Source organism: Labeo rohita, chromosome 20 (genome assembly GCF_022985175.1).
Source record: "Labeo rohita strain BAU-BD-2019 chromosome 20, IGBB_LRoh.1.0, whole genome shotgun sequence".
Lineage (NCBI taxonomy): Eukaryota > Metazoa > Chordata > Actinopteri > Cypriniformes > Cyprinidae > Labeo > Labeo rohita.
The window spans coordinates 967,743-980,980 of NC_066888.1; the positions used below are offsets into that span (position 1 = coordinate 967,743).

At 37.3% G+C, this 13,238-nt stretch overlaps 1 protein-coding gene across 15 annotated transcripts in view; it reads right to left on the bottom strand.

Annotated features, from left to right (window-relative positions):
• Nucleotides 1-13,238, bottom strand: part of epb41l2 (erythrocyte membrane protein band 4.1 like 2) — an 88,256-nt gene that overhangs the window by 59,190 nt on the left and 15,828 nt on the right. For all 15 annotated transcript variants that reach the window (XM_051139019.1, XM_051139018.1, XM_051139015.1 and 12 more), the window contains exons 2-4: nt 4,779-4,947; nt 4,076-4,519; nt 2,450-2,650 (exon numbers count right to left, since the gene is read on the bottom strand). In XM_051139019.1, the coding sequence (XP_050994976.1) occupies nt 2,450-2,650; nt 4,076-4,519; nt 4,779-4,934 (801 nt within the window). In that variant the 5' untranslated portion in view covers nt 4,935-4,947. The remainder of the gene's footprint in view (nt 1-2,449; nt 2,651-4,075; nt 4,520-4,778; nt 4,948-13,238) is intronic.

A 13,238-nucleotide genomic window follows, 5' to 3' on the forward strand; every position in this document is an offset into this window, starting at 1 on the left:
TTAATAATAATAATAATAATAATAATAATGATAACAATAATATACCATCCATCATTAAGTATGAGCCATAACACACCAGTGTTATTTTAGTATCACTATTACTATTATATTTTTGTTAATATTTTGAATTAGATTTTGTTTTTATATTTTCAGTATTTTAGCTATTAGATATTTTAGTACATCAAGTTTAACCTAAGTGAAAATGAGAAATGCTGCCATGGCAACTTTTTGAAAATGTTTAAATAAAAAAATAAAAAATGTATTGCTTATGTTTATTTTGAGCAGTTCAAATTAGGGCTGGGCGATAAAAGCATCTTTTAATTTATAACAGAATATTATAATGATAATGAATATTAATGATTAAAATAATTTTTGAACAAACAAATAATGTTTGAACTTATATTTGTTAGGCTAGTAAGGTTTTGCTGTGGTATCGAAATTGGAATCAAGAATTGTACAATTTAATTGGTATGTAAAATTTTGGTGTCATATAAGCTTATTTATTAAAATAAAAGATAACATGAGTCAAAAACAATGATAACAGCAACTATTTTATTTTTTTGTGGCAGGGCCAGTGAAAATTTAGATTTCAGATTTAAATTTAGAGACCGGGGAAGTAAAAAAAAATTAAACCACTGGCCCAACTAGGCCAGTAGAAAAAAACGTTAGCAATGAGCCTTGATGTGGCAAAGGCAGAACAAAAGAGCGCTAGTTAAAGCGCGCCACTCGGACCGTTTATCCGTTCAGATCAAAGTTCAAACGGTGGCATGGCACAAACTAACTAGAGATGCTGCGTTCACTCACTGATAAGTCTCGGTCACTAAACAGAGCCAGTATGAAGAGCTTGAATTCAGTGAAGAACATAAATGACTCTGTTTAAAGCCAGATGAAACAGCGCTGAAAAACAGGAGGAACACTGCGCGCAACGAGACAGTCAGAAGGCTTTTTAATCTACTAACCGCCATCATTTACCATAGATTTACTGTAGGAGCACTAATTGCACCATGGTATTATGTCAGAAATGTGGGTATATTTGTGTTGAATTTTATTATATTATTAATGTAGACATGTATTAAATATATTAAAGTAGTAGTAATGGAATATAATTACAATATTTTTTTTGTGATTAAGCTATAGTGATTAATGCAGTAATACGAAATGTATTCTGACTGTAGAGTTACGTATTTCTAAGAGACGAAAAAAATTATATTACTATTATTAATATTATCAGGTAACACAAACCTGTTTCTTGATTTGAAAACAATATTACTCATTAAAACATGCAACAGTAAGAAATTATTTTTTTCTATTAAGATATTTATTTTGTTAAGAAAAAAATAACTGGAGAAAGTGTGAACAATTAAAAAAAACATGTTCTGATCATAAAGAATATTTTAAAGCCACATTTACCTGTCTGGTTTTCACTATGTTCACACTGTAGCAAAAATCTGCTTTTAAACTTGAAAGAAATAAAAATTTGACATTTATTGTGATAATTATTGATATCGACTGATATGAAAAAAAAAATATTGTGATAATGTTGTGGTCATATCGCCCACAACATTGTTAAAAAAAAAACAAAAAAAAAACAAACAAACCTGTAACAAACAAATATTCAAATCAGCACTGGCCTACATTTTACTAATCAATGCAACCTCAGTTTGTTGACTGTTTTATTTTCTTTTAGTGTGTGTGTGTGTGTGTGTGTGTGTGTGTCCAGATCCCAGCAGCAGACAGTGTGTTGACAAGCCCCTAATAATGTGACCTCCAAAACACCAAACACACCCACCACATCACTGCAGGGTCAGAGGTCACCGCACACATCTGAACGCTCCTGTCAGCACAACAATGACTGATCCTATTACAGCTCTACCACTCAACACACACTCCTCCTGCCACTCACACTTAATTTTAGAATTATATTTATTTGTATTATAAGTGTATTATATGTAACACAGAAAAAATTAACGTAGCTTTTCCAGTCTCTGTATTTGTTGAATATCGATCTATGTTTTTCTATTGTAAGGTCCATATATTCACGATAAACACATCAATACGGTGCCGCTGACACGACACACACAGCCTTCACTTACGGTGACCACATTTACCCTGCTGACAGATACGGTTATAGTGAGGCGTGCTGCTGATGATGGTGTGCGTGTCAGATCTCACCTGTGCTGATTATCACACTATATATAGACACAAATCCAACCATCACACAAACATACCTCCATCTACACAGCAGGATTATTGTCATCCTGAATTATCATAAAATAAACAGCAGTGAAACACAGACAGACTGCTCAATTTACAAACATGAATAAGGACAGGAAATGGAGTCAGATCAGATTCTGATGTTGACTTCAACATCCATTAAAACTCACTGGTTGTAAAGTACAATGACTTTAACATGTTCATGTGCAGAGTCAGACAGACAGATGTGTCCTACCTCCACCTCGCAGGAGAACTGGCTGCCGTCCAGCAGGGTCACATGACACACCACCATCTTCATCTTCTTGAGTTTGAGCGCTGACAGCACACTCGTCTCCTGCTGGTTCACTTGCTCTTCCTCTTTCTTCTCCTCCTTTTTCTCCGTCTGCTCCTCGCTCTCCTTAACCTCCGATTCGCCCTCTTTCTCCTCTCTCACAGGCTGCAGACACACACAAACACACACACTTTAGGTTGACACAAACACACGCTCTGGTGTTTTCCAGTGAAGCGGATGGCTGCCGGATGATGTCACTGGGCGGATGCTGAAGGAACGGACAAATGACTGATGGCGTTTGGCTGAGGCATGTGGCGTAAGGAAACGCTTATTGTGACGGCACGAGCGCGTCTGGAGTCCTCCGTCGCGTTCTGCATCTGATCTGGATTACAGACTGCATGTTCGCAGGTTTATCTGAGGTTATGATGCCTGACTAGCTCCGGTGCATCTCAGGACTGCAGCAGTCTGTTAAAGACCATGAGCTCATGCCTGTGTGCATGATACTGGAATTTCTAACTTCAGTACGATACCTTGGAAAATACGGATATTCAATAACATTTTTAAAGGCAAATTCTGAGACAGAAATATTTTACCAACACACTTATGAATACATCATAAAAGCATATTAATTACTTTACACAATACCTGACTTAATTTCACCGCTTGCAGGAGTTAAACCCTCACACCTTTATTTTGTCACAAAACTGCAAGAAGAGCTTTAGATATCTGTGATCTGTGACAATCACTTCTCACTGTAAATCTAGTGAGATCGGAGAGAAGAGAGCATGAGTTGAATCAGGTGAGCTGACTGAGCTGTTAAGGGTGTGACGACACACACAGGACATCACCACACTGCATCTGTTCAAACAAAACCCTTTATGACAAAATGTGTACAGAGCACTGAGCTGTTTGCCTTTAATTCATCTCCTGTAAAGCAGCAGTGCATGCACATCAGGATGATCATTTACTGATTTTAATTACAAAAATTATGTTGATGAAAACATGACAAGAATCGAAAAAGAATAAAATAAAAGCATTCATTTCATCCAAAAGAAATTTTGATAGTGACTGACTCCTGGTAACATACTGTACATATAGTGGAAACCAGAATCTGCAAAATGTTAAATATTTTACCAAAATCAGAGGGATCATACAAAATGCATGTTATTTTTATTTAGTACCAACCTGAAGAAGATATTTCACCCTAACAGCAGCACTCTACCCATCACTACAACAACAACAACAACAAAACAAAAAAACAAAACAAAACAAAACAAAAAAAAACACAGCTGTGGATCATTCAGGTAACAGTATTAAGAATCAAGGGGTTGAAAACTTTTGAACAGGGTAATTTTTAATTAATTCAATTCAACTATTATTTTCTCGTGTGGACCACATGTAAATGTCTCTTATGTGAAATATCTTATTCAGGTCTGTACTAAATAAAAAAATAAAAAAAAAACAACAACAACATGCATGATTGTGTGATCCCTCTTATTTTGGTAAAATAATTAACGTTTTGCAGATTCTGCAAAGTGTACGTAAACTTCTGGTTTCAACTGGTTTCAAACGCATCCATGATTCTCTCACCTGTGTGTCAGCACTGCCGATAGACTTCTCCTCCTCTTTATCCTTCTCCTCCACCTGCACCTCCTCTGCTCTGCTCTCCTCTCTGACTTCCTTCACCTCCTTCACCTCCTTCACCTCTTTAACCTCTTTAACCTCTTTAACCTCCTTAACCTCCTCTGTCTGCTCTGTGCTCGTGGTCGCTCCGCCTTCTCCGTCCGCCTCCTCTTTCGGCTGGCTCGTCTCCTCGTGCTCCTCCTTCACTGCCTCCACGCTCTCCTGCCTGGGCGGCTCTGTGCTCTCGGCGGGCTTGTCTTGGCTCAGTGATTTCTGTCGTTTAAGCCATGGAGGCAGGAAGCGGGAGATGCCCTTGTCTTTCTTCTGGCCGCCGGCAGCAGGAGGACTGCTGGGCTCAGGAGACGCGGCCGCTTCCGGATCGCTCTTGGCCTCTGCGCTCTGGCTCTCCTCCTGCTCAGGAGGAAACATGCTTTAATTCCAGACTTTAATTGATTCTCATTTTGATGAACCGATTTTGAATCTTAATGACAAGAATCCCAAGAAACTTTCCTTGAAAAAACAGACCTGTACAGTACCTGACTGCCAATGGATCGAAATGAACTGATATTGAATTAAATCAAGATTGAAACTGAATAAAACTGCAAGCTTGACAATCAAATCTAAACAGCCAATCAGAGCCCTGTATGCAGATGAGCGGCGTCAGCTCTACCTGTGGTTGGTCGTCACTGGCCGAGGCGGGCTGGGCGGCGCTGTCAGCGGCTTTGTCGGGCTGCTCTGTCTGCTGAGGCTCAGTCTGCTGCTGAACTTCAGGAACCTTCTCCGGTTCCTTCTTCACGTCCGTCTCTGATCCCACCTCTGTCGTCATCACGCCCGTCACACTAACAGACACGAAAACAGCACATGAGTCATCATCGGAGATAAAACCTCCTGAAAACACACTGAGACTCAGAGCATCCTCTACAGACTGAACTGAACTACAAATAACTATTATAGCATTTGCCTTTCAGTTACTTGTAAAAAAAAGCTGAATGCTATAATATTTCCATATACTTTGTACAATAGTACTCATTTATTACAACCGTGACTGTCAACTACTGATGAAGACATGGAACGTCAAAATAAAAGACATCTTCTGACATTTATCAGCCAAACATGAAAAACATAATCAGCTAATGCTGAAGAATCTCCATGTTAGAAATTGTTCTGATTGTTAGAATGCACCTGATACAGCTCTATTTTCCATTGGATATGACAGCAAATGTGTGTCTGTACGGCCCTATGATTTCCAAAATACAGAAAACATGAATGGAATTCAGTCGTAAGAATGAAATTTACAATACAGCAAAGAATGTCATGGAGTTTGGTATGAGAATATGAGGTACTGTCTGTGAATATTAAAGCTCCAGAACACCGCATTTTATTATGAAGTCTGGCTGTTCTGTGTGCGGCTCCGAGTGAATGAGAGACGCAGCTTCATTTATCATGATTTAAAGAAATTATGAAACAAATATTACTATATTACAGTAAAATATGCTAAAAGTAACAACAACAACAATAACAATAACAATAATAATAATTATTATTATTATTATTATTATTAAAGGAATACACATTTTTCTTGTTTTAAATTAAACAGTAAATCTTTTATGCAGCACTTTGTTTAATATAAAAAAAATTACTATCATTGTAAAAGTGTTAATAAATGACTAAACTGTTAAAGTTTTATGAATTCAAAAGGATTATACTTTTTGATTAATCTAGAAAAAAAAAAAAAAAAAAAAAAAAAAAAAAAAAACCCCAAACTTTTTTGATCTGGTTTCACCTAATATATTTGCATGTTCATTGGTACTTTGACTTTGGTTATGGTCCCATGACATGCAGGTAAACAAATCAAATTTCATTTAAGGAAGTTTTTTGTTTTGATTTTAAAATGATTTATTTTAACATTTTTTATTATTTAATTATTAGCTTTTCATTAAACTCAAACACCCTCCTGTTGCTTCACAAACCACAGGCTGGGAAACCTTGATGTAATATGTTTAATGCACTTCATGTTGTTAATAACAACAAATGGAATATATTTACTTACTCTTCGTATTATGTCATGTCAGTATGGTACAAGATTATCTTATTTAAATCAATGCGACAAATGAGTTAGGTCAAAAGTAATCTAAAAGTAGTATATTACATAAAATGTGTAAATGTAATGGATTACGTTACTAACTACAATTTTTGTCATGTAATTTGGAATCAGTAACGGATTACAATTTGTAAGTAATCCACCCAGCTCCGTTTAACCATTAAAACAGAATTCATCATTCAACCACTGAGGAACATTTTGCATGTTTCTTAAGGTGCAGCAGCACCTTTAAAAACATGTTTATTGTTTCTGAGAGCAGACAGTGTGTGAAAACTAATATCTATAATCATGTGGGGGAGTCTGAGACTGTGAGAGACAGAGAATCAGTGAAGAATGAAAAGCATCAAAACAGTCTTTCATGTTGAATAAAGTGAGCCGTCAAACCCCACCATGAGCAAACACACTACTGAGCGAGAGTGTGTGTGTGTGTGTGTGTCTGAGCTCTACTGACACACAACACAAGCTGAACAAACACGCAACGCAGCGCTCATGAGACGACCCACGATTCACTGCAGCAACATCAGCAGCTGCTGACAGACCAATCAGCTGCCAGCTCGATGACATCAGCAAAGCGGAAACCAGTCAATAACTCACATCCACCACATTCAAAACATGACACACAACTCTGCAGGTCAGTTTGTGAAAAACATCTGCAGATCCTGTCCTGGCTGGGTCACTTATTCAACACTGTAATGTCAGTAGAGACCAGAGTCAGGGTGGACAGTATAATGAATGTCACACGAGTGAAAGCACAGTCTTTACAATGACCTGCGCTCTACAAAAATCCGAAATCACATTACACGTTCACAACTCTCAATTTACAACACTGTTTTCATGAAATTTCTGTTTCGGTATGTTTGTAAACAACAGTCCCTCACAGCCTTATTTTCACTCCGGCCAAAAATGAAATATGGCACTCTCCTGAATCAATCACACGCGCACACACATCAGGATGCTCAAAAGCACAATGTTCCCCTTAAGATGGGCTGAAAGAGAAGAGCTGGAGGAATTCTGGGAGTTTCTAAAAGCACACAGCTGTTACAACACACAGCAGATAGACATCCAGCTGACCCTCGGCCAGGGGAAAACCACTGACGAAAGCACAGCACCAGCGCTACAGCAAATATGCTGGGAGAAAGAGAAAGTATGTGTGACATCATCATCATCATCATCATCCAACACGTGTGTGTGACCTGAGTGTGTGTGTGTGCAGGAGCAGCCGCTGGCTCAAGGCATACATGGAAACATTAAACATCACACACAGGTTTGTTTTTGTGAATTGTGGGGACACAAACCATATTTTCTATCGCCCTACACCTGAACCTAGCTCTCACAGGAAACTGTGCACATTTTTACTTTCTCAAAAAAACTCATTCTGTATGATTTATAAGCCTTTTGAAAAATGGGGATATATATGTGCTCATAAGTCACCCTCACCTTGTAATACCTTTGTCATACCCATGTCACTATACAAATTTGTGTCCTGACGTGTCACAAAATACATGCGCACACACACACACTACTGAAAGTCTGAGCTCTTTTTAACTTTGTACTCATATGTGAATCCTGAAAAATAAAATGTATGATAGTTTCCACAAAAATATTGTGCAGCACAACTGATTTCAACAATGATACAAATCTGAAATGTTTCTTTAGCAGCAAATCAGCATATTAGAATGATTTCTACACTGATTCAGAATCAGCAGTGTTACATCTCACAGAATCATAATGTCTGCAATGTCAAAACCTCACTGTACCACAGCACACGTTTACCTCTTTTACTCACACCCACTGCAGGACAATGAAGCTGATTATTTATAGCACAGTAGATTTACTTCCTCTCAGCACCTCTGATGGCTTCCTGCTTCTGTATGGATGAGAGTCGTCATCATCATTCATGAGCAAAACTAGAGGACCAGGACAGATGGACTGACTGTGTGTGTGTGTGTGTGTGTGTGTGTGTGTGTGCGCGTGCGTGTGTGTGTGTCCTAACACACTAATCCCCAAATTGCAATGCTTGCAGATGACAATCAACACAAGCTGTCAAATCTGATCAGGATCCAGAGGCACACAAAACCACCCGTCCGTCTGTCTGTCTCAAACACGCTACACATGAATATTGACGTTATGATATGCATTTTTGAGAGCAATAACACAGCAGAAATGATCATATATGAAATGCCTCAGTCTCATGCGTGTGTTCAGATGATAAATGATATAATTTCTGGATTGCAATACAATTTGTGCTGGTAACGATGATAAGCGCTGGTCAATTTTACTCCATGTGCATTAATCTAACAGCAGAAATAAATGCATCAGCAACAATTGGTGCATGTCGCTGTAAGTCTGCATGTTCAGTGTGTCTCAGTGTGAATGAATGAGGGTTACAGTTTTATCTACTACACAAACTTAAACACATGTGACGCTCGTCTCACTGTAGGAGACACAATGAACACAAATCTCCAGAGCAGCTCTGAAAGTCACTTCCGCAGATTTACACCATTCACTTTGAGGGGAAAAAAAAAAAAAATACCATCAGAAACACGCTGAGATTTAAAAGGTCTTCATCACAAATCAACAAAATAAAACTTCAGAATAACTTGAAATTATGACAGATATATTACCACTAGGGTTGTAACAGTATGAGATTTTCACGGTATGATAATCGTCTCAGAAAATATCACGGTTTCACGGTTTCGTGGTATACGGTATTAAACTATCATTATTATTATTATCATCATCAGCTACAATGACCCTTAAATGATTAAAAAGAGATATGGTTTTTGGTTGAACATGGTTTATTGTAAAGAATTAACAGAATTATAAACATGATTAGCATGTAAAAAATTAGAATGTTACTACATATAACCACATAATGAACCAACAACATGGATGTAAAAGGAACTGAAATGTGGCTATAACTTGGATGGGTTGTCTGATATAATTGGTCTGGATTCTATAATTCAATACAAAATATATTATTGAAAATGCAATCAGATGAAATGTAACAACTTTTGTTTCTCTCCACGAGAGGTTTACTAAATTAAACCATGGGCAAAAAAGCTATACACAACAGTAATATATTTCAGTCATTACTTCTTCAGGCTAAACCAAACTTTTTTTTTTGACAGGTTGTACTAAACACCTATGAGTTTTCAGTTAGTGTATTTGATGATTATTCTTTTAAATAAAATCATAAAATGATCATTAAGTGTTCTCTGAGAGTAGCTCTGGATATGTTCATGTGTTCACGTCTTCACATTAGGGTTGTCAAAAGGTACCGGGTTCGGTACTTTCGGTACTGAAATTTTAAATACGTCCACTTCCCGCTCACATTTGAGCTCTGTTGAGCAGATTTGTAAACATCGCTGATTGGCCATAGTGTTCACGCGCTCAACAGACATGACTGTGATTGGCTACAATGGTAAGCGCTTCACGCTCCTCACCGAGCGCTCACATATAAGCATAACGAGAGTGTTTTAAAGCCGCCTGTGTCAGCGGATCCCTAATACATCTGCATATAGACTGATGCGCTGACAGACGCGGCTTTCAAACGCGTCTGTTGTGTTTATATGTGAGCGCTCGGTGAGGAGCGTGAAGCGCTTACCATTGTAGCCAATCACAGTCATGTCTGTTGAGCGCGCGAACACTATGATCATTTTTCGGATACCCAAAATATTCCCATACTGCAGATTATAATTTTTTAATTTTTTTTCGGCGGGAGATAGAGATTAGAATTTGCAACCTCTGTATCGGACATTTTTGCCGCTGTGCAGGTATGGGTGGAGTCTGCAGTCAAGCGGAAAGAAGTTGCATATACACCGCAGCGCGGGTGAGATCTGGTTTCATTTTATTTATTTATTTTTTTTCAAAACCGCGGATAAGCAAATGTGCATGATATGATAATCGTACATGTCAATATCACAATAAACCGCCATACCGGTATACCGTTACAACCCTAATTACCACTGTATACTAAATGTATTTCTCAAAGTAATATTAAAAAAAAAAAAAAAAAAAAAAAAACCATAAATCCAAAATACTTTCATTCATCTTTTATTTTATTGTTGTTCTGCAGTACAGCTCCAACAATTCCTTGATTCTATTTGAGTATTTGATTTTAAAAAATCCTGGCAAATAACTGGCAAAATACAAGAAGTGGCGCTTTCCACATATTAAACCCATACAAAAATTGTAAAGCATAATGCAACTACAATTCACAAAAGCTATGATTCAATTAAATAAATATATGTGATGCAGGAGTAATATATGCACTTTAATTATTTACATGCGTGTAGGTTATGTACATGCATCTCAGAGTGGCTGCATTCATAGTAAATGCTGCTACACGAACTGTCATCGCTTACACGTGTGGAGCGTCTCAAACTCCATCTCTGCATGTTGTGGTGAAATTTGGGTTTATTATAACATTCATTAGGGAATTCAATGTGCACTCTTTCATCAGATTTGTAAGGTAAATCATTTATAAACCTACACAAACTCAGGAGAACACATCATCATCTTTCTCAGTATGCTAACTGTTCATCGCAATTTCAAAATAAACATTTAAACTCTCGCTCTGAGTTTACACTTTTTTGAAGTCCACATATAGTGTAGCATAAAGACATGGCCAAATATTAAATATTAAGTTTACACTTAAATGGAATGTTGTTGAGTCAACATTAAACACAGATTAGATCACGCAGTAAAGTGTAAAAACAAATGTCATGTCGTTGGCGCCTTGTTTTCATTCGATTGCATTTTAAAAGATTGATTAAAATTACTACGTTTATTAATATTTTATTAAGTGCTTAATTTTTATGATAACATTATATTAAAGAATCCAATAAATGAATAAATAAAATGGAAAACAACATTTGTGGGATAATAAAATGCATTTAATGTGGGCCTCAATTTCTCTGTGGAGTTTAATTGTGAACAAACAAGTTCTGCTTACATTTATTCTCAAAATCTAACAAAGATGTGGAAAGTATTTCCTTTCCTATTAATGTTAAATGACTTCTGTGATAAATACTGACGGGAAAAACTATTGTTCTAATATTTTTTGGCCGTACTGTCCAGCCCTCCTCTAATGTTTATCAGTGTGTGTGTGAGATCTGTGCAGGTGTCCTGCTTCAGCATCTATTGTGTGACGTTCTCTGAATGACATCTAAAGCAATGGATCTCGTATGTGGCAGTGAATAAAGCTCTGAGAGCAAACATTTCCCGTGATAAGCACACAACAGAAGAGCCGTCTGTCTCTGCATGTGAACAAACAAACATTAAAGAGGACGCTGCTGGTTGCGAGACTCACCGTCACAATGACTTCATGAATACGGCAATATTTAAAATATTACTCAAGCCTTGGCTTTGTTTTTCCCCCCAAAGTTCCACACTCCAGAGACTTGTTTGTAATACAATAATAGGAAATCGTTCAAGACATTTAAATAATAATTCATTTGGTAACTTGCTGATAGTATAATTAGCTCATAACAAATTCTTGCATGTTTGAACTTTGCATGATGACAACCTGATGTTTGCTGTTTAAATGCTCACAAGATACAACAGTCTTACAAATTTAAGGACAGAATCTGTCCTGTTATCTTAACCTCCCTCCCCATTTAAAATAAAGCAGTAACTAAAATGCTTTGTGTTTTATTTTCATGGAGCTCCACTTTGTTATAATATAAAGTATGTGCTCCAAAAAGTTAATCATCAAAAAAACACATAAGAATAATTAACTTGTGAAACATTTAGAGGAAAAAGCGTCACACAATGAATGTGTTCTCATGACTGATGACTGCTGAGACTGTAGTATGCATGAACGCTCTCCATTCTCCCAGCGTAGCTCATATGAGGAATGCTGTACATTAATAAACATACATCAGGACTTGATATCTGATACAGGACTTCAGATGCATTTGAAAGAACCCAGATGAGACCTGCACAACGTTCACTGTCATACAGCCACACATCATGTGACCAAAAATAATTCAACTGCAATGAACAATATTTTGACCTTGCAAGTACCTTGGAGCATAATGTTATGAGTGGCAGACAACCCAAAGACACTCATCAGATGGTGACAGAGCTATCAGACAGACGCAGAGAGTTGGGCTGAACACACAGTCACAGCGTGTTTGTTTCACCGCCGCTCATCCACAGGAATGTGGATCTGAAAGACTCCAGCAGTTTCATTTCAAACACACTGAACTGCTCTCATCCGAATGTGACAGTGGGACGGCCCGCAAAACATGAGACGGGCTCTGAATACACTTCATAAACCATAAAACTACATTCACAACAATCTGTAACTGAGCTACATGTGTTACATGATCATTAGACCACTTGAGTTGCACGAGTGACATTTTAATCGGTCAGCTGGTTTACAGTTTTGTGGCAAGGTCCACCCACAGCGAAACCACAGAGTTTAGCATTTGTATGGTGAGACCATCAGTAACTGGGTTACCAGTTCATCATCTGCTCCGTCCTCTTCATTACCAGAGTCTTGTGACGACAATAAAGAAAGAAGTGATTAAAGTCACCTGACAGCACAGAGACAGACGGGTGAAGAAAGCCCCCTCCGTCTGTCTTACACACCTATAAACTATAACACTCACAAGGGAACACTACCATACTTTCCAGTTTCACTGGAACCTATTAATTTTAGTCAACAGCTAGCATATGAAATGCTAATACTGCCCAACTTTCAAAGTTATCAAGGCAATTTTGAGTTACTAGAATTGCGAAAGAAAAACTGAAATTTGAGTATAAATTACACACAATCTAAAGTTGTAAGATGTAAAGATCAAAATCACGTCAACAAAACTCCCCAATGTAATGCTTGCAACTTAAAAGGTTTAGTTAAATTAATAGATTTTTTTTGAACTGGCAACCAACCATTTATTTAGTAATTTCCTAAAATTAAATTCAAGTGTAAGTTGTGGTAATAGATCCCCTGAACTCAGAGCGGTATTGCTGCATTTTTTTTTTTTTTTTTTTTTTTTTTTTATTAAATTACCTAATAAA